At 39.1% G+C, this 19,666-nt stretch overlaps 1 protein-coding gene across 3 annotated transcripts in view; it reads right to left on the bottom strand.

Annotated features, from left to right (window-relative positions):
- Positions 1-19,666, bottom strand: part of Adk (adenosine kinase) — a 409,106-nt gene that overhangs the window by 61,513 nt on the left and 327,927 nt on the right. For all 3 annotated transcript variants that reach the window (XM_052733565.1, XM_052733567.1, XM_052733566.1), the window contains exons 8-9: positions 18,273-18,308; positions 6,344-6,458 (exon numbers count right to left, since the gene is read on the bottom strand). In XM_052733565.1, coding sequence (XP_052589525.1) covers positions 6,344-6,458; positions 18,273-18,308 — 151 coding nt within the window. The remainder of the gene's footprint in view (positions 1-6,343; positions 6,459-18,272; positions 18,309-19,666) is intronic.

The raw sequence follows: 19,666 nt of genomic DNA, 5'->3' as shown, positions 1-19,666 counted from the left end.
TGTTACTGTTACTTGTTTTCTCCTGTGAGTAGTAATGGGTACTGAGCGCACGAAAAGACTGTTCACTAAAGAGACTCACTCACATTGGACCAGAATCGTTCCGCTCCAGCAGAAGCAAACCCCCAAAATTCCCAACACTTCAGAAAACAAAACCAAAGATGGAATGGTTGAAATGTGACCCCTTTTCCACCCCCAAAAAGAAATAAAACCAAACAAAATCCTCTGGACATGACTAATAGAAAGAGCTCAAACCTATGAATCTGTGATCTAGAAGAGTGTCCTAGTCAGCTTGAACTGTTAACTTGACACAGCCTAGAGTCATCTGGGAGCAGACTGGCTTGTGGACATGTCTGTGGGGGATTTTCTCGATTGTTAGTTGATGTCACAGGGTCTGACCCACCTAGGCAGAGGGTCCTGATGTATAAAGAAGTTAGCTAAGACTGAACCTGACAGCAAGCCAGCAACCAGGGGTTCTCCATGGTTTCTGCTTCAAGTTCCTGCCCTGACTTCCTTCAATGATGTACTGTGACCTGGAGGCTGAAATAAACCTTTTCCTCCCCTAAGCTGCTTTTGGTCAAAGTATTTTTTATCACAGAAATAGAATAAAACAACAAAGAGATGGCCAAGATACAGAATATAAAGGCGGAGAAAACTATTCAGTGGAATACAGAGAAGTTTCTAAATGGGGTCGGGTGGCTGGGTAGTGAAGTATACTGAAGAAGCATTGAGGACCACAATCTTAGTACTTGGTCAGGTGTGAAGCTGTTTACAAGGTTGAGACTAGCACTGGCTACATAGCAAGATCTTGTCACAAACAAATGCTATCAAATGAAAGCTAAAAAATAAAAGAATTATAAACTGAAAAAAAAAAAAAAGAAAAACACAATATGGGAAAGAGACTTCAATGGAAATGTCCCCGAAGTTACCCAAGTACCAGGAAGCAGATGAAAATTACTCTGCCACAATTATTATCTATCAGGAAAACTCCAGCCAAATCGTATTGAGAAACCATCATGCTCTCACCAGAATGGCTCAGATTAAAAAGATAAACAGTAACAAGTGCTAGCAAAGGACTATTTGAGTGCTATATACTGGTGAGAGTGGAAACTGGTACAATTCTTTGCAAATTTGGGACTGAAAGATGAAAATCTTCAATACCATAATGGTTACAAGACCCTATGTGTTTGTTAAATCCCCAGGATGACATTACAAAGAATGAATTTTATTTATTGAAAAAAGTTAACCAGGATATAAAAGGAAACCAAGATAGGCTATACATTGTAGCCAATGGCAGTACCTGTACTACAAATGAATATTGTAGCCATAGGAATGTGGATGGAATAAAGCAGCAGCTTAAGTGACTCCAGATGACAGACACTTATGTGCATCTGGCTCTTTCAAGGGTTTGAGGGGGCAACAACTTTATGATGGGACAAGTAAACAATGCATTTCAGAATCTAAGGCAAGAGGGAAATACATAAATAAGAAAAGGGCAAAGGCTGGAATGAGCCTTGCACACACGAACAGCTTATTATAATGCATATGCATTTTCTTAACTAGGGTGTAAGGCGGCAAGGCCAGTCATCCTGTTTCCAACCTTTTTGGAACTGGGGCTACTGGTGAATATGGGGCACCTCCTTGTTAGATGAGCATTGGGATCCAAACACCTACAGCAGGTGTTTGTAACTGTTAAGCCATCGTTCTAAGCCCTATAATCTGCATTTTTTTTATTGTGTACTTTCTGAGTTTTATGCTTACTACGATTACAATAACACAGACTCTTCATTATAGAGTGATGGAGAGCACTTAGTGTTTTTGTAGAACATGGAAACTGAGGGATGAAGTAATAAGTTTATTTAAGGACTCAGGAGGATGACAAGTAACCTTAACACCTCCATTTACCTGTAATGAAATAACATAGGACACTGTTAGATGTATCTCAAAGGTGGAAATAATTCAACCTGTAGTTTGTCCAAAAGGGTCAATGAGTTCTAGATAGTTTTTCCTATCTTCATACATTTTTACAATTATTTTATGTATATGGGTGTTTTGCTTACATGTACGTCTGCATACCACATGTGTGCCTGGTACCCAAGAGGCCAGTAGAGGGCATCAGATCCCCTAAAACTGGAGTTAGAGATGGTTGTGAGATGTTTTGTGGGGGATGGGAATTGAACATGGGTCTTCCGACAGAGTTTATGTTCTTAAGGGAGTGCTATCTCTCCAGGCCCCTTGATACTTCACATTTTATTTTTTAAATATTTTTATTTATGTGCCTGTGTGAATGTATGCTATATGCCACTGAGGGCACTGGATTCCTTGGAGCTGGGGTTACAGGTGACTATCCAACGTGGATGCTAGAAACTGAGCTAGGGTCCTCTGGAAGAGCAGCACATACTCTTACCAACTGAGCCATTTCTCCAGTCCCTAGTCCTTGATATTTTCTGATTGAGTATAGAAAACGAGGAATGTATCAAGGCCTGACTTATTGAAGAAGATGTTTGGCTATTCTGTTTCCATCATTCCACAGAATCATAAAACCTGGCCATTTAGTCATTTATTTAACTGAATGATTCTCAAAGTGAGATATGAGAATAGACAGCAAAGCTATGTCACCTAGGGGAAAATTTTCTAGAAATATAGCTTTCCTCCAGATCCTTCTACTGGCATTCCTCACACAACTCCCCGAGGAGGCCTATTCTAATGTGGTTCATAGTGGGACTGTCAGAGTGGGGAGGACACTTTAAAAAAGGGAGGTCTACACTTACTCAAAATTTACTAGATGATTTGCATACGACAGCGCCGGCCTTTCGGTTATAAGTCTCTATGAGAAAAAGTGGTTACAAAGATCATATCTCAGAAGAGATAGGCCTCTAGAACGAAATGCCAAGGGAATTGATTTTTGTTAACATTGTTGCTAAATGCCTTAAACTTAACAGTGTGATCATTTGAAAGTACTCTGCAGTGTGAGGTTTAAGGCACACCGAGTCCTAATTAGTGTTTTAATAAGTGTGTTAGCACTGTCGTGTACCATTCTGGAATGTCACTTATGGTAAATTAAGGGACACTTTCCCTCCCTATCTTCCATTAGTATTTTAATGCTGGGAGGTGGGAAAAGGCTGATCCATATTCAATAGGAAAGGAGGGAAAACAATAACAAATTGGCATCTCTTCTGTGAATTGCCCCACAGGCCAAGCATTTTTATGTTCTTAATCATTATTAAATGACTTAACATGACACCCAGAGCCTGGCGAATGATTGCATCCCGACATGAGAACGAATTACAAATGAAATGAAAGATCAAGCTGTATTAGAGGACTGCCTCTGGGAAATGAAAATCTTTAATTCTCTTTTATTATTGACATTTATTTGGCTGCCATGAATAACAACACAGCAAAGAGATTCAGCTACGCTTGTGCACCGAATAGCTTATCCCAGGGCTCAGAACTGCATTAACATTTATCATGTTTGCTTTTGTCGCTGACACCACTGAACAGATTCTCTATCCATCTTGAATTTATCATGCATCGCAATATACTGCATCCTCTAAGTTCATTTTCATACGGCAAGAACAGCAAGATTAGCTAGTGTCTTGCCTCAAATAAATTCCTGATTATAAGCATTCTTAAGGGTGGTTTAATAGATTCAATAAAGCGTAAAGTAAGTTCAGAAAAAAAAATTCAGTTACAAGATAGGGAGGCTAAACTGCAGTCTGGAGAAAATTATGCAAATTGACAGTGAGGAAGACACGTGTATGATACGTGTTTCTGGCTACAGGAAGACTTAAAAAGAATGTCTTCACAAGGAGTAACCCAAAGGCTTCTAATGAATCTGGAAGTAGCATTCCATTTCCTGTAAGAAGCCTGCATGGTTTAAGACAGGAATGGTCCACACACTGTAAGAAGACAGTGATCTCATCTGTGTCATGCAGAGATGTTCTTTCATGGGTTAGTTCTTTTCTCACGAAAATTAACAGCATGTCTTTTCCTGTCACAGCAATGAAGGATTGTGCATTACCTGGTGCCTTTACTTACATGATCTTCCCTAATTTTTGAATCCCTCCTAGAATTAAAGGTTTAGTATTGATATTTCTCTATTTGGGAAAGTCACTTAACAAGGGTGGAATATGTTTCAAACATTTTTTAGTTTTTCAATAGTTTTCAGCATTGAAAATGTCAAATATATACATGAACAGGTATAACGGCACCATAATTCCCCCTGTATCCAGTGCCCAACTTCAACAGTCAACAATCAACTCCTGACCAGTTCATGGATTTCACTTAACTTTTCCATCCACTGACTTCTTTTAAAGCAAATCTTTTGTCTTTTGACAAGTCTACAACAAGAAGGTTGCCGGGTGGTGGTGGCGCACGCCTTTAATCCCAGCACTCGGGAGGCAGAGCCAGGCGGATCTCTGTGAGTTCGAGGCCAGCCTGGACTACCAAGTGAGTTCCAGGAAAGGCGCAAAGCTACACAGAGAAACCCTGTCTCGAAAAACCAAAAAAAAAAAAAAAAAAAAAAAAAAAAAAGAAGGTTAAGTAGATTATTTCTTGTGTCTCTCTTTACGCAAATCGGTCAATAATTTCATCAGTGACTCTTTCCAGGTTTTATATATTTACTTTGTTAAAAAGGTACTTCAGGGGCTGGAGAGATGGCTCAGCAGTTAAGAGCACTGACTGCTCATTCAGGGGACCCAGTTTCAATTCCCAGAACCCACGTGGCAGCTCACTACTGTCCGTAACTCCAAGATCCGACACCCTCACACAGACATACATGCAGGCAAAACACCAATGCACATCAAAGGAAATAATTATTTTTTTAAAAAGTTACTTCAGTAGATGTGGTGGTACACACTTACAATCTCAGCACTTGAAAGGCTGAGACAAGAAAACTGCTCCAAGTTTGAGCCCAGCCTGGGTACACAGAGATGACAAGGAGAGACTGGGCTAGTGAATGAGAAACTGTATCAAAAACTCACACACAAAAAATTACTTTCAGTAGGATGCCTTTCTTCAAGCTTTGTTGGTTTTTTTTAAAAGATTTATTTATTTATTATGGATACAGTGTTCTGTCTGCATGTATTTTTGCAGGCCAGAAGAGGGCGCCAGATCTCATTACAGATGGTTGTGAGCCACCATGTGGTTGCTGGGAATTGAACTCAGGACCTCTGGAAGAGCAGTCAGTGCTCTTAACCTCTGAGCCATCTCTCCAGCACTGCTTTGTTGATCTTTTATAAGTCAACATTATCCACAAACGAGAAGCATAATTATACTTTATATTTAGAATACATTCAACATTTTATGTATATTAATTTTATTTTGTAGATCTTTAAAGATTATGTTATATTCAGTGTTCAGCTGAGTACTGAAAAAACACATTGGTAATAATCATATTACTGCTTATAAAAATCATTAACTAACTGCTTAGATTTAAGATGAACCATTCAGACAGAATTAAAAGACTTATATTTAGCTTGAATAGGAGCTAAAATATAGCCTCATACTGAAAGATCTTAATTATTTTAACCAATAATGTTTGTTTATTAGATGAAATTCCTATTTAATATCTATGACTGCTATAAAAACAGACATGAGATTTTTCCTTCTTGAAAGAAAATCTGAAGTTATAATCAGCAACCTGGCTCTTTGGGAAAGGTGAGGCAGGAGGATTACAAATTCAAGATCAGTCTGGGCTACACAGGAACTGAAGGTCAGTGAAGGGTATTTAGTGAGACATTCTCTTAAGCTAAAAGGTTATATAAAATAAAATGGCTGGGGATATAACTCAACAATGGAGCACTTGCTTAGCATGCATAAAGCCCTAGATAAGATTCTCAGCATTGGGCTGGGTATGAGTCAGAGGTGGGTGAATTTCTGTGAGGTAGAGGCCAGCTTGGTGTACAGAGTGAGTTCCAAGATATCCAAGAATACATAGAGAGACTGCTTCAAAAAATGAAAATAAAAATAAATTCCTAGTATTGCAAAAACAAAACAAATCAACAACGGCAAGGGAAAAAAAGACAGAAGAGGAAACATTTCTGGATTTTACTTGCTCATAATTGAATAAATGCATTTTATTTTGATGCAAGTGTTTATATGTAAAATGTATTGTTTTTGAAAAGAAAGTATTTCTGGACTAAGAAAATTCCCCCAAACTTCAAAAGTAAACAAGCTACATCAATTGACTTTTCATAAATTATAATCTTGAAATTAGGAAAATCATTCCACAGGGGTTGAGGGAGGATTATCAAAGTCAAGCTGTACAAAGGACATGAGAGACAGAACACAGAATGCTGTCACCACTGATCTCTTTAACACCACATTAGCACACAGCTCCACGTACCTGTAGCCACGATAGTGTCATCTCTCCCTTGCGTGAAGATCACGGTCCGCTGCCTCTTGGAGTTCACCTTCGGAAGAGCCTGCGTCTTTCTGGCTACTTCTTTAATGTCTTTAGTCTATTAAGAAGAGGGAAAAAGTCACAATCAGTAGAGGAAGGGAAAATTTTCTTACCATGTTAACACTTTTGCTTCTGTTGAGGATCGACCAGGGAACATTTGAAAAGAAATTTTAACCACACGGAGAACAGCACATGAACTCCTGGGGAGCCTATCATGAGTCTGCCCAAACTTTACATTTATGATGGATCTTATTTCATCTTCACCTTCAATACCTGCCGCCATGCATTTTATTTCAAAGCAAATCTCAGGTGCTTCATTATTTAATTTATAAATGTGTAAATATGTTATCTCTGAAAGATAATGACTAACACACCACATACATAAGCATGAAATACTTTAAAACATTTTGCCTGACTTATGAAAGGACCCAGGTTCAGTACCCAGAACAAAAACAAACCCAAACTTCTTAAATCTCCTGCTACTCAGCACAGTGTTTTTGGGTGGGGACGTTGCTAGTTGGTCAAGTCGACTGCCTGGCCAGCACAAAGCCCCAGAAGTTCCCACCACAAGAAAAAAAGTCCTTATCACCAGTAAGTGATTATCAAGTCAAATTTCAAATTTAAGAGATTTTTAAAGACTTATTCATCGTTTTTGAGGCAGTGTCCCTGTGCGGCCCAGGCTGGCCTGAAGCTACCTGTATCTCCCTCTACAGGCTGAAATTACCAGTGGGAGCCATTATGCCCAAGTGAAGTGAGTTTTTCTTTCCTAAAATTTTTTTTTTGTTATTTTAAATGTTTACAGAATATGATTACAGCTGGGGCTACCCAGAGAAATCCTGTCTCAAAACAAACAAACAGCCAGGCAGTGGTGGCGCATGCCTTTAATCCCAGCACTTGGGAGGTAGAGGCAGGTGGATCTCTGTGAGTTTGAGGCCAGCCTGGTCTACAGAGTGAGTTCCAGGACAGGCTAATCAGAGCAGTTACTACCTGCTACATCATACTTTCCCATCTATCTCGACCCTTGTACTGTAATAAAGTTGTTATTCCCATTCTCAGACAAGAAAGAAAAAAGCTACACAGAGAAACCCCATCTCAAAAAACAAAAACAAAACAAACAAACAAAAGATAAAAAACAAACAAACAATACCCAACCAAAAACAAGCTATTTCTCAAAACCTTGATACTATTTTTCTTCTTCCTGCCTCCCTTCCCTCTCAAGACAGGGTCCCTCCATGTAGCCCTGGATGTCCTGTAACTTACTATGTAGACCAGGCTGGCCTCCAACTCACAGAGATCCGCCTGCCTCCCAAGTGCTGGGATTAAAGGCGTGAGCCACCACGCCTGGCTCTGATGCTGTTTTTCATATCATACAGATATAAAACTTTATATGGTAAACACTTTAACTTGAAATACAAAATTATGGAGCCAGGTGTAGAGACCCACACTTTGTAATACTAGTACCCTGGAAGTTGAGGCAGGACAGCACGTTCAATGCCAGCTTGGACTATCTAAGAGAGACAGAGAGGAAGGAAGAAGAAGGAAGAAAGACAAAAGGAAAGAAAGAAAGATGAAATAAAAAAAGAGGCATTAGTTTTAAAAGTCACGTTTTCAACCATCTTATTATCAATTAATTATGTGCTTTTGAGACAGGGTTTCATATACCTAGGGTGGCCTCAAACTCTCTATATAGTCGAAGTGGGGTTTGAACTGCTCTCCCGCCTTCACCTCTCAGGTGATTGCTCGGATTGCAGGCCTATATTACTTGCCCAGTTTATGTGGTGCTGGAATGGAACCCACGGCCTCACTTATTCTAAGCAAACTCTATACTGACTGAGCTACACCCCTTGTTCATCTTTCTGGCCGTCTTAGAGAAAATCCAGGACTTTCACTGGATGCACTTCTAATGCTGGCCATGGATTGGACATTTCAGGCAGTTGGCTTTATCACTGTGCAAAGTTTCACACGTTTAAGGAGAAAGAGACACACTCCAAAGGAGAAATGTTTAACTCTCTAAATGTAGGATATATAGGAAGAAAAAAAATGACATAAAAAAGAGGGAGACTTAGTAAGCAAAGCAGGAGTCATAAGAGCTTACAACAGTTACAGACAACACAAAAACATTGATATGTCAGAAAGTCTGACAGCCAGGCATGGTGGCATGCCTTTAATCGTAGCGCTTGGGAAGTGGAGGCAGGATAATGAGTCTGAAACTAGCCTGGGTTAGCTTGTCTGTGTTGCTTATTTTAAAAGAGAAGAAGCCTGATCTCTGATAAGAAAGTAAGTACTGACGGGCGGCACTGGAGAGACATGACGTACAACGGAGGCCCTGCTGGCTCATTCATGGCCACCAGAATGGGCACATGGCGCTAATCAGAGCAGTTACTACCTGCTACATCATACTTTCCCATCTATCTCGACCCTTGTACTATAATAAAGTTGTTATTCCCATTCTCAGACAAGAAAAAGAAAGAAAGAAAGAAAGAAAGAAAGAAAGAGAGAAAAATAAAGAAATTCCTTAAATTTTTGGAGATAGACTATTAGAAATAATTAACAGCTGAAAAGACCCAACATGCCATACACTAACAATCAATGTTTTCATTCTGTGAAATAATGCACATTTCATTAGAACGACTCATCTATATTAAGCCAATCTCCTTAGTACAAATGTATTTTACTACTAAAGGATTTCTATGATTACATACAGTTCAGATTTAATAAAGGGCAGAGGTATACGGAGAACAGTCTTATGCACTAGATATGTTTTGTAAAAATCAATTAGGAATACTTATTTATTTTGTGCGCATAGGGAGGTCAGAGAACAACTTGAAGGAGCCGGATCTTTCCTACCATGCAGGCTGTGGGCATCAGGCTCAGGCTGGCGGGTTTGGCAGGAATTGGCAGTAATGCCCACTGAGTCACCTTGCCTCGGTTTTTTTTTCATTTTTTGCGTTGAGTTTCTTGCTACACTGCCCAAACTGGTCTAAACTCCTAGATCTGAGTTATCCTTTTATTTCAGCCTCCAGAGTAGCTGAGACTCCAGGTACATGCCACTGGACACAAGCAAAAAAAAAAAAAAAAATTTTAACAAACGAAGTTTTCAAAATGGTATAAAGAATAATTTTTCAGAACTTATTTATTTTTATTTTATGTGCATTGGTGTTTTGCCTGTATGTGTATCTGTGTGAGGATATCAGATCTTGGAGTTACAGACAGTTGTGAGCTGCCATGTGGGTGTCGGGAATTGAACCCAAGTCCTCTGGAGGAGCAGTCAGTGTTCTTAACCCCTGTGTCATCTCTCCAGTCCTGTGAAGAATAAATCAATGGTAAGAGTCCATGATTTCTTTTTACCAGCTCTTTGGGAAGACACGGTTTACTGTCAGAGTTTGGTAATTTAATAAAAGAAATTTATGTCTCAAATTTAATCTCATAAAAGTGGCAATTCAAGATTGAAATAAACTTTTCAAATACAAGCCAGAAACTTTTCTAGATTTATGCAAGCTTTATTTTGATTGTATCCACATCCACAGTTCACATCAAATCTTTTTATTGCTCACTCTAGGATCACTGTTAGTATGCACCTAATCTAAGTATCTCTCTATGTATTCAGGAGCAACTGCTTGCTTGTAAGAAATGCTTTTCATGTAGTGTAAATCCTTTCTCAAAACCTCAATTTTTATCTTCACAACACTATAGATTGTAAGTCCACAGTATTCCCCCTCTTCATCTCCTTAGGTCCTTCTCCCTCACATGTAGGATCAGGTATCCTAACAGAAAGATGCAATTATGTAGACTTCAGAATATAGCAAACCTAGACTTACTGATAACCTTGAACAGGTTCATAAACATAAGACTCTATTTACTGACAAAACCCAAGGAAATACTCTACTAAAAGATATTGGAGCTGGGGGTGTAACTCAGTGGTAGAGTGCATGTTTGGCATACACAAAGTCCTGGGTTCAAATCTCCCTTTATGATACTTACCAGAAAAGGAAAAAAAACAGTAATTTTATAGTGGAGAGAATTGATAAACATCGCCTTAACTAATAATCAATTGATACTAAAATTCCTGGACAAAAGAGGATATTGCTATAGTCCCCAAAACTCTCCTCTACATTATTTTCCACTGTAATGGGAAGGAGTAAGTTACAAAGGATAAACCAATCGATACCACCTTAGCCCAGTGATCAAGGTTAACATCACCAGCAATAAGACTTTGTGACATCATTTAACCTCCCTGATATGATACTCTGAGAAGAGCACATCACTTCTGTGGTTTTCCTGTTAAAAATGTACAACGTCAACCCACTCAACACCAGACACACTCTAATAGAGAGAGGAACATTCTACAGAATGAAAGACCAGGACTTCTCAAGTATCGAGGAAGGACTGAAAAACTCTCATGGACTGGAAGCTGCTAACAATCCATGATACAAATGTAATGTGGGATCCCATGTTAGATTCTGGAACATGAAAAGGAAAAAACCAGCCTGAGGCAGCTAAGGGTGCTTGTTGCCAAGCCTAATGAGCTCAATCTTCAGAACCCACAAGGTAGAGGGAAAGAAATAACTTCCCAAAGCTGTTCTCTGAACTCTCTATGCACGTATGGATACTCCACACAAATCTAAGGAAAACAAGAGAAATCCCTAGCAAGATCAGAAAATCTATCCTGTTTTTGTTTTGCACTGGGTGTATGTTAATTTTCTGATTTTGGTCATTAAACTTTGGTTATTTAAGATGTTAACAGAAGCTGAGGAGTGGTGGCGCATGCCTTTAATCCCAGCACTCAGGAGGCAGAGGTAGGTGGATCTCTGTGAGTTCAAGGCCAGCCTGGGCTACAGAGTAAGTTCCAGGAAAGGCACAAAGTTACACAGAGGAAACCCTGTCTCGAACCCCCCTTTCAAAAAAAAGATGTTAATATTAGGGCTGGAGAGATGGCTCAGTGGTTAAGAGCACTGGCTATTCTCCCAGGGGACCTGGGTTAAATTCCCAGCAACCACATGGCAGCTCATAACTGTTCCAGGGTACTGACACCCTCTCACAGATATACACGCAGGCAAAACACAAATGCACATACATTAAAAAAAAGATATTAACAGTAGGGGAAGGAAGTTGAAATGTTATTTGGGGGTTCTGTTCTGTTCTTGCAAATTTTTCTTTTTTAAAAATTATTTATTTATTATATATACAGTGTAATGTCTGCATGTACCCCTGCAGGCCAGAAGAGGGCACCAGATCTCATTACAGATGGTTGAGAGCCACCATGTGGTTGCTGGGAATTGAACTCAGGACCTCTGGAAGAACAGCCAGTGTTCTTAACCGCTGAGCCATCTGTCCAGCCCTGTTTTTGCAAATTTTTAAAAACTAAAGTTATTTTACCATGAAAAGATGAAGTTAGGCATGGTGGTGTATGTTTTAATTCTAGCACTATGGAAAACATGGCAGAAGGGCCCTGAGTTTGAGGACAGCCAGGGCTACACAGCACGACCTTATCTTAAAAAAAAATTAAAAATAGCTGCTGTCCCATGATCACTCCTATAATCTTAAGATACAGGAGGGTGAGCAAGGAGGACCTTCATGAATTCTTGGTCAGTTGGGATCCATAGTGAATGTTAGGCTAGCCTGAACTATTAGGAATGTGATCCTGTTTCAAAAAAGAGAGAAGGCAGGGCTGGAGAGTTGGCCCAGGGGTCTGGCAGAGAACTCAGGTTTGGTTTCCAACAGCAGCATGGAGCTGCACACAACTGCCTGTACCTCCAGTTCTAGGCGTCCCAAAACCCTCTTGGCCTCTGCAGGCAGTAGGGACACATGTGGTACACTAAGATCCATACAGGCAAAACACCATACACTTAAAATAAAAATAAACAAAGACAGAAAAGTTGTGGAGATGAAAGCAGATAAGGAAAGTTGAAAGAGCTTACTGTATTTATTGTATGCTAATGCAATACTAATTTTATTCCTCTTAATGACTCTCATTTTAATTCTGCCTAAAACTTTCAGTTCCATAATATCCTCCAGTAATCCCTAGGAAGGGCCTCAAAAATACTGAGTACTGAAAACTCATGTATAGTATCTACTCAGGAGGAAAAAGATAACAAGAGGATGGGGGCAAGAGACAAAAGTTCACAGGGTGGAGTTATGACGCATTACAGGGCTCTAAAGTGAGTGATCTCTAATTTTAATTTCTCTATACAGCAGATACCACAATTGCCTCTATCTTATTGGTCATGTATATGTCTCTAAAATATTCACCTGGCCTTTCCTACCCTAAGCAGTAGGTCTATTAGTACATTTCATCTTGCAGATGAAGAAACTGACTCACAGACATGAAGTATGTTGACTAAGGTTATTAACACAAGCACTGCAATCAGGATGACTGTCCCTAGATCTGCCTCTAGGAATCACAGTGTCCACAACCAACACTTCCAGGCTACCCATGGACTATGTTGCTTCTATGAACCCTGGGATGTGCTTTTTGCTATTATCACAGAAGTATAGACTGCTCTTCCTCAGCCATTTTTCTGCACATTCACAAGTTAATCCTGATCTTTATTTAAATGTGCTTTTTTTTAGTTGTATTTTACACCATAAATTCCAATGTTTAAATGTTTAGACATTCCCCCATTCTTCAAGGCCATTCTGAAGTTCAACTTTTCTTCCAATATGCTAGAACATGACAGAGAAAAATGTGGTTTGTAATAAAGAATACCAGACTGGGAGAGTTAAGCTCTGGTTATGCTGGCAGTATGCGTGAGCTGTGTGAACTGGAACAGGTCATATGGCCTGGATTTCATCTGTTGAACTGAGTATCTACCTCTCAAGGTTTCGGGAAGTATTAAATGTATCAGTGACATATTGGAAAAGATTGTACAGACTGAAGCATTTTATTAAATGCAAAACTGGTTTTATCAGCACTGGTTAGTGTAGTATTATCTTCCAAATTAAAGACTCTATTTTCTTGGACCAGCAAAATGGTTTGGTGGGTAAAGATGCTTGCTGCCAAGTCAGATGACCTAGGTTTGATAGCTGGGGCCTAAATGGTGGAAGGAGAGACCAGATTTCCCCAAGCTGTCTTCTGAACGTCATACCTGCATGGCAGTATGTGCCACCCAATAAATGAGTGAACAATTCCTCTTTGTAAAGAACACATTTTCTTCACTCCGTTTTCACCGAGCAGGTGACACAGATGTTCGAACACCTTGTCCCAGTCTGTCCCGGCTGTGGCGTTCCCACACACCGCTCACTGAACTAAACGGTTTTCTGTTTTGTCTTCTAAACAGAATCTCTGTAAGATTATGGCGTTCAATCTCCAGTCTCAGGATGCCCTCCTCACTCAACCCAACCCAGAGACAATGTCTTGTGGGGTGCATAGCCCATCATGGTCTTTCTGTTGGGAGGCCTTTGTACTTGTTTCCTCTGTTTGAAATGTGTCTCCTTGTTTGACTGCTTAACTACCCCCGCCCCCCACCACTGCTAGACAGCTCTGTTTGTCAGATTTTAGCTTTCTTTTCCTTCCTTAAAAATCTGATTATTATTGGGAGGGGCACGTCTGGTACAGTACACGCATGGGGCTCAGAGGACAGTCCTGAAGAACTGGTTCTTTCCTTCCACCTTTTCCTGGGTTCTGAGGAATCGAACCCTGGACTCGTCGGGTCTTTTCTTTTCTTTCCTTTTTTTCTTTTCTGGTCTGTAGGTGGCATCAAGCAAATCAAAAGTGCTCAGTAAATGCTTTTAATAAAACACTGAATGAACACCATTAGAAAACTACATGGTGTGTTTTTCCTAATCTGTTTTTAAAATTGCCCTCTTTGGGGCCCAGACCCCTCAGAAAGCATGGGCATGTTCTCCTAGCTAGGAGGGCCTGACTTACAAGTTATTTTCAGAAACTGTGATGGTTCACTGCAATCCTAAAATCTGTAAAGAACACAGGAACCTAAGAATCATCTTAGAGATTTCTTTGGGAACCATTACTTCCTGAACATGTTTTGTAGATTTCTCCTCAGTGCTGATTAATGAACCTTTTTGAGATACTGTATATGTTCGGTATCTGCACCATCTAATAAAGTAGTCATCATTCATACAGGCTATGGAGGTCTAGAAATGTGTGTAGGCCAACAGAGGCTGCATTTTATTGTTTGAGACAGAATTTCACTATGTTGTATAGACTAGTCTCAAACCTATGGGCTTAAGCAATCCTCCTGCCTCAACATTCAGGGTAGTTGGTACTACCTAAATTTTTTAAAATTAAAATTTAAAATAAATTTTATTTAATATTAAACAATCTTAATTTGAGCAGCCATGTATGGCTATTGGATCACACAACTCTATACTTTGGTCGTTGAGTGTTATAAGATGATTGAGTCCTCACTGGTCAGAGAGACTGTAATTCTAAGATGTTCTGGGTTGTAAGGGGCTGAGGGAAGAAGGAAAGGGAGTGAGATCACCTTGTTCCCTCAATGGACAGAGTATTCTACCTTAGACATCGACAAGAAAAGGAACATTTTTTTCTTGAAGTAATGTTGAATAAATGACTCAATAGGTTTGAATTCCTTTCAGAATTTGGTACATATTCGGTCTGCAGAGACAACAGAAATAACAGAGAATAACTAAATCTAGGTTTTGGAGGTATTTTCTTCATTTTATTTAATTTACATAAATTTATGACAGTTTTTAAAAGGCTCCATAATGAAGCATGCTTTTAAGTACCTTGTTTTTACTTAGGTTCTAAAAATGCAAACCTTTAACTAAGTTCAGCTCAAGATAAGGAAGATTGAACAACACATTGCACTCGGAGCTGTTTTTCCAGAATAACAAAAGGCTTCCCAGAACTCTTTACCAAGAATTGTCATTTTAAATTCTTAGCAGGGCTGTCATTTAAATCGGGCACTATGCAATTTTCTATCCCCTATATAGAAAGAGCCTACCTTGTGCTCTGCCTAGCTCCAGCTTTTATCTCCTTCTCCAGTGCCCTCCTGAGCTGCTGCTTCTCACTAAAAAAAAAATGCCCATTCATTTTAAAGATTAAAGATGTTTTTGAAAAAATAAAGATTATCTAGAATTTGCAGAGAAAACCACTAGGGCGCCATAAACAGTGCTGCTGAGGGTCTTTCCTGATGAATAAACACAGGATATTTTTAGAGGCGTCGGGCTGGCCTGTCAGCAGTCAGATCACTGATGGCAACACTCAGTGGTTTTGAGAAAGGATTGGGATTAATAACAGAAAATAAGGAAGGGCCGGGAGGGGTGCTGGTAGGAAGGAAAGATGCTTACCATCCCCTTCTTTCAATTACTCTACCTCTTTTGGTTTTTTTTTTTTTAGCTTGGCTCCAAATTTAGAGCCAATATTAAAGTTGGGAGTGATAACATACAGATTTTTGTCTAGTTTCTTATACTAGACTTGAGAACATCAGAACACTTCCATAGACAGAAAACTGTAAAAGATAAAGTGATTTACACTTGTTTTATTCAAGAGTACTACACTCGACACCTATGCTTTCCTATTTTTCTCTAATGACATTACAAAATCATGGGATTTCTCAGACGGCATTCCCCACCTGGACTGTATTTTTATTAACAATGCTGACTTAAGGCTAGTCTATATATGGCTTCTATGTATTCTGCAATGCTTCTAATGATTTTTGGGAATCCATGCAGGGACCAGACACTATGTGGTTTGTCGACTCTAACATACCACTGTCAACATCACTGGCAGAGCTGTTTTGGTATGTCAGGAGGTAATAGGGGATGTGATTATGATAATCATCACTTTGCTTATATGCTCTAATCCATTATGGCAGACATATGACAAAGGGAAACAATTTCTAAATCAGTAACTAGGAACTAATGAAAGGTTAATACAGTGCTGGTTAGCAGGAAATAAAAAACGCAGTTTGTTGTTAAGATTGAATATAAGCCAGGTAGCTGCAGAGCAAAGAGCTCAAGGAAAGAATAAAATCTGTACTAGGCTTTACTGAAGCAAACAAATCATCACACAAGCACTACAGAACTGAGATAGTTTGCTATATGCATGTTAAATGGCTAAGTATCTGTGAATATAATCACAGAACCCAAATAGTTTTGTTTAATGATAACATAGCTAACTGACAGGGACAAATTTATATTCTAAAACCTCTTATCTATGAAGTATTTGATTTGTAATATTTGAGAATATTAGCTTTTAGTATAAAAATTCAGCATAGGTAAAACTTTATTTGTAATTTGAGATAGGGTATCACTATGCAGCCCTGGCTGGCTTTGAACTCACAGAGACCGGCTTGCCTCTGACTCTAGAGTATAGGGATTAAAGGAGTGCACCTAGCCATGCTTGTCACTCAAACTTTAAAAATGACTGAAAACATATACATATATTTTCACAATAAAACAGTTGTTTTAAGTGTGTGTGTGTACATGAGTGCTATCTCTCTAGCCCAACATAAAATAACAAAAGCAAACTTCTAAGAAGTCAACTATGATGTAATTTCCTTATGCTTTCAAATGATCTTGAGAGAATTCTTAGAGACATGCTTATTTTCTTTAAGAAGAGGAGGTGTTTCTGGTTCTATACGTTCTATGACACAGATACTATGCATGTGGATTATTTTGTTCCTTAATGATGGATCTGCTTTTAGTAATTTAAATAAGTTGTATCACAGATTCAACTTTCTGTAAGGGGCTTAAAGCTTACTAGTATTGTTCAGTCAATGCTCACAGCTTCTGTACGCGGTAGACAACAGTGAGTATGCAAATCAGGGCAGAGGTCCTGAATCTTAGCTCCAGTCACATTAAATTTCTAAAGTTACATGGGTGAGACGGCTCGGCTGGTAAAGGTGCTTGCTGCCAAACTGGATGACCAGAGTTCAATCCCCAGTCCCACAGGGTGGAAGGACAGAACTGACTCCAGCAAGTTCTCCTTAGAGTTCCACACATATGCTGTGGCAGGCATGTGCCCTCCTACTAAATAAATAAATATAATTTTAAAGTTACTGTAGTTATATAATATTGCAAGTTGATGTATAAAACAGAACATCTAACATAGTTCTGGCTCAATATCAGCCATAAAAGACTCATACACTCAAGTTAATTATCTGTCAATTAACCTGGGTTCATACTGAAGTTAGTGTTTTCTAACAGTCAATTAGAAGATAGATATTACGCAGACAACAACATGGTCTTGACTGTAGCTTAATTTTGCCAACAACAACCACATGGAGTTCTGAATCTTGACAAGATCACCCTTCTATTAGGAAAATAGAATCAAGACCAGAAAATTAAGTCCAATTATCAATATTTTTTTTCAGAAAAATAAAACATAGTCTATGCTATTTTTAAAAAGATGAGAGTGAGACAAGTTTCAAACAGGAAGTTCATAAGCAGGATTTAAATTAATCAGTCCCTAACAACTGTTAAGTACAACCTTTGGAAATTAATTTGCATAATGATAATCTGCATGTGATAGGGTTGAACTTATTTAAGTGACATTATAGCTCACTACTCTGTCTCACTCCACTACTGCTTCAGCACTGAATTCTTATGAAATGTAATGCAGCTAATGAGGTATCTTTTTAACCGAGCAAACTGACAGGCCCCATATCTGCAGAGGCAGCTTGAAACTGTGCCCAACCTCTCGGCTTCCCAAGAGGCTTTTCAAAATTCAATAAATAACATCTGTAGGCGATGTTGGGTGCAGACCTAGCAGAGTGCGTCATAACACTGTGCTGGCAGAACAAAGAAACCATGACGACTGCCAAGTTTCCATGGCAACTGCAGCGAGGCTCTGAGAGTATAATAGCACATCAATCACTGTCCAAAAGAACTTCATTATCAGCTAGAAAAAACCTTTAGGATCTGTTTAGTGTGCAATTGTGGGTTAACTCACCTCAAAGCCTTGCTCTCTAGCAAAAGTGGCAGCTTCCTGGAAAAAAAAAAAAGAACAGTTAATTATAAAGTGCTAGATAATGAAGAAATAATTCATTGTGAAACTCATTCAGTCTTCTTTTTACACAATTATCTCAATATACTTACATAGATTAATTTTTGTTTTTGCTCTAAAAATATTTCCTTTTTGTCTTGGCATGAAAAACAATGGGCCAGATGATGTCAACACACTTCACAAGTCAGAATACAGAAGATGCAGTGTGTGTTTTTACAGTAGCTGCCACAGTGAGTTCAGGTGTTCTGACCTCAGCAAAGAAAGACAATCATTTGATACCCAAGGACCATGCTGGTGGTTATATTCTTAATTAAAACAGTACCTCTCAGAAAGCTCTTCTGGAGACAAGACTGCCTGCTCCTAGAGGTACAGATACTGAAAAAAATAATTTATAGAGACAGGGATCACAAGTGGTTGTTAAAGTCATCAGATGGAAGGATGTCAGGGGACTGGTTCTTCACACGGACTCCAAGCAGCACAGATTACATGCTGGTCACAGGGAGCAAAGAGTAACTTTAGGATGGAAGGGAACAAGTTGTCATCACTTTAACCCTGTGATCAATCCTTCCGTTAACATCACTTGTAGTGGGATCACCAAACATTCTGTGCATTTTGTTTTGATGCAGAATGGAGTTCACGGTGTCAACCAATTAACAAATTAATCAAAACTTTAGTTCAGTAATTTGTACTCACAAGAAAAAGAGAGGAACAAATTAAAGGAGACAGTGATAAGGACAATGAACAAATCTGTAAGATGGGACATTTATAGGGCAACTAGTTTGGTCTCTTTAACTAAAGTTAACCTCAGATAAACTGGGGAGGGAAATGAACAGACCCAATGCATGGACCTTAACTGGGTCTTATTTTATTTTGTTTTTGTTTTTTGTTTTTTGGTTTTTCGAGACAGGGTTTCTCTGTGTAGCTTTGCGCCTCTCCTGGAACTCACTTGGTAGCCCAGGCTGGCCTTGAACTCACAGAGATCCGCCTGGCTCTGCCTCCCGAGTGCTGGGATTAAAGGCGTGCGCCACCACCGCCCGGCTTGGGTCTTATTTTAAACAGACCAGATGCGAAAGACACTTTAGCAAATGTAAATTGAAAATTAGAAAACATGAAGAATCACTAGCTTGAAATTAGGAATGATCAATGTGATAATGAAAATGTCTTTAACTTCTAGTGCTGGACCCCAAAGTATTTAAGGATAAAATGTCACAAAATTTGTAACTTGGAATACTTTTGGGGGGGAAAAACAAAGGGAAGCCAATTTGACAAAATACTGACAACTGTGTAATCTAGATGTATGTGGTATGTGGACGCAATACTTCCACTCTATATAACCCCTA

Source organism: Peromyscus californicus, unplaced genomic scaffold (genome assembly GCF_007827085.1).
Source record: "Peromyscus californicus insignis strain IS unplaced genomic scaffold, ASM782708v3 Scaffold_12__1_contigs__length_115047231, whole genome shotgun sequence".
NCBI classification, from domain to species: Eukaryota; Metazoa; Chordata; class Mammalia; order Rodentia; family Cricetidae; genus Peromyscus; species Peromyscus californicus.
This window is presented reverse-complemented; position numbering and strand designations above follow the sequence as displayed.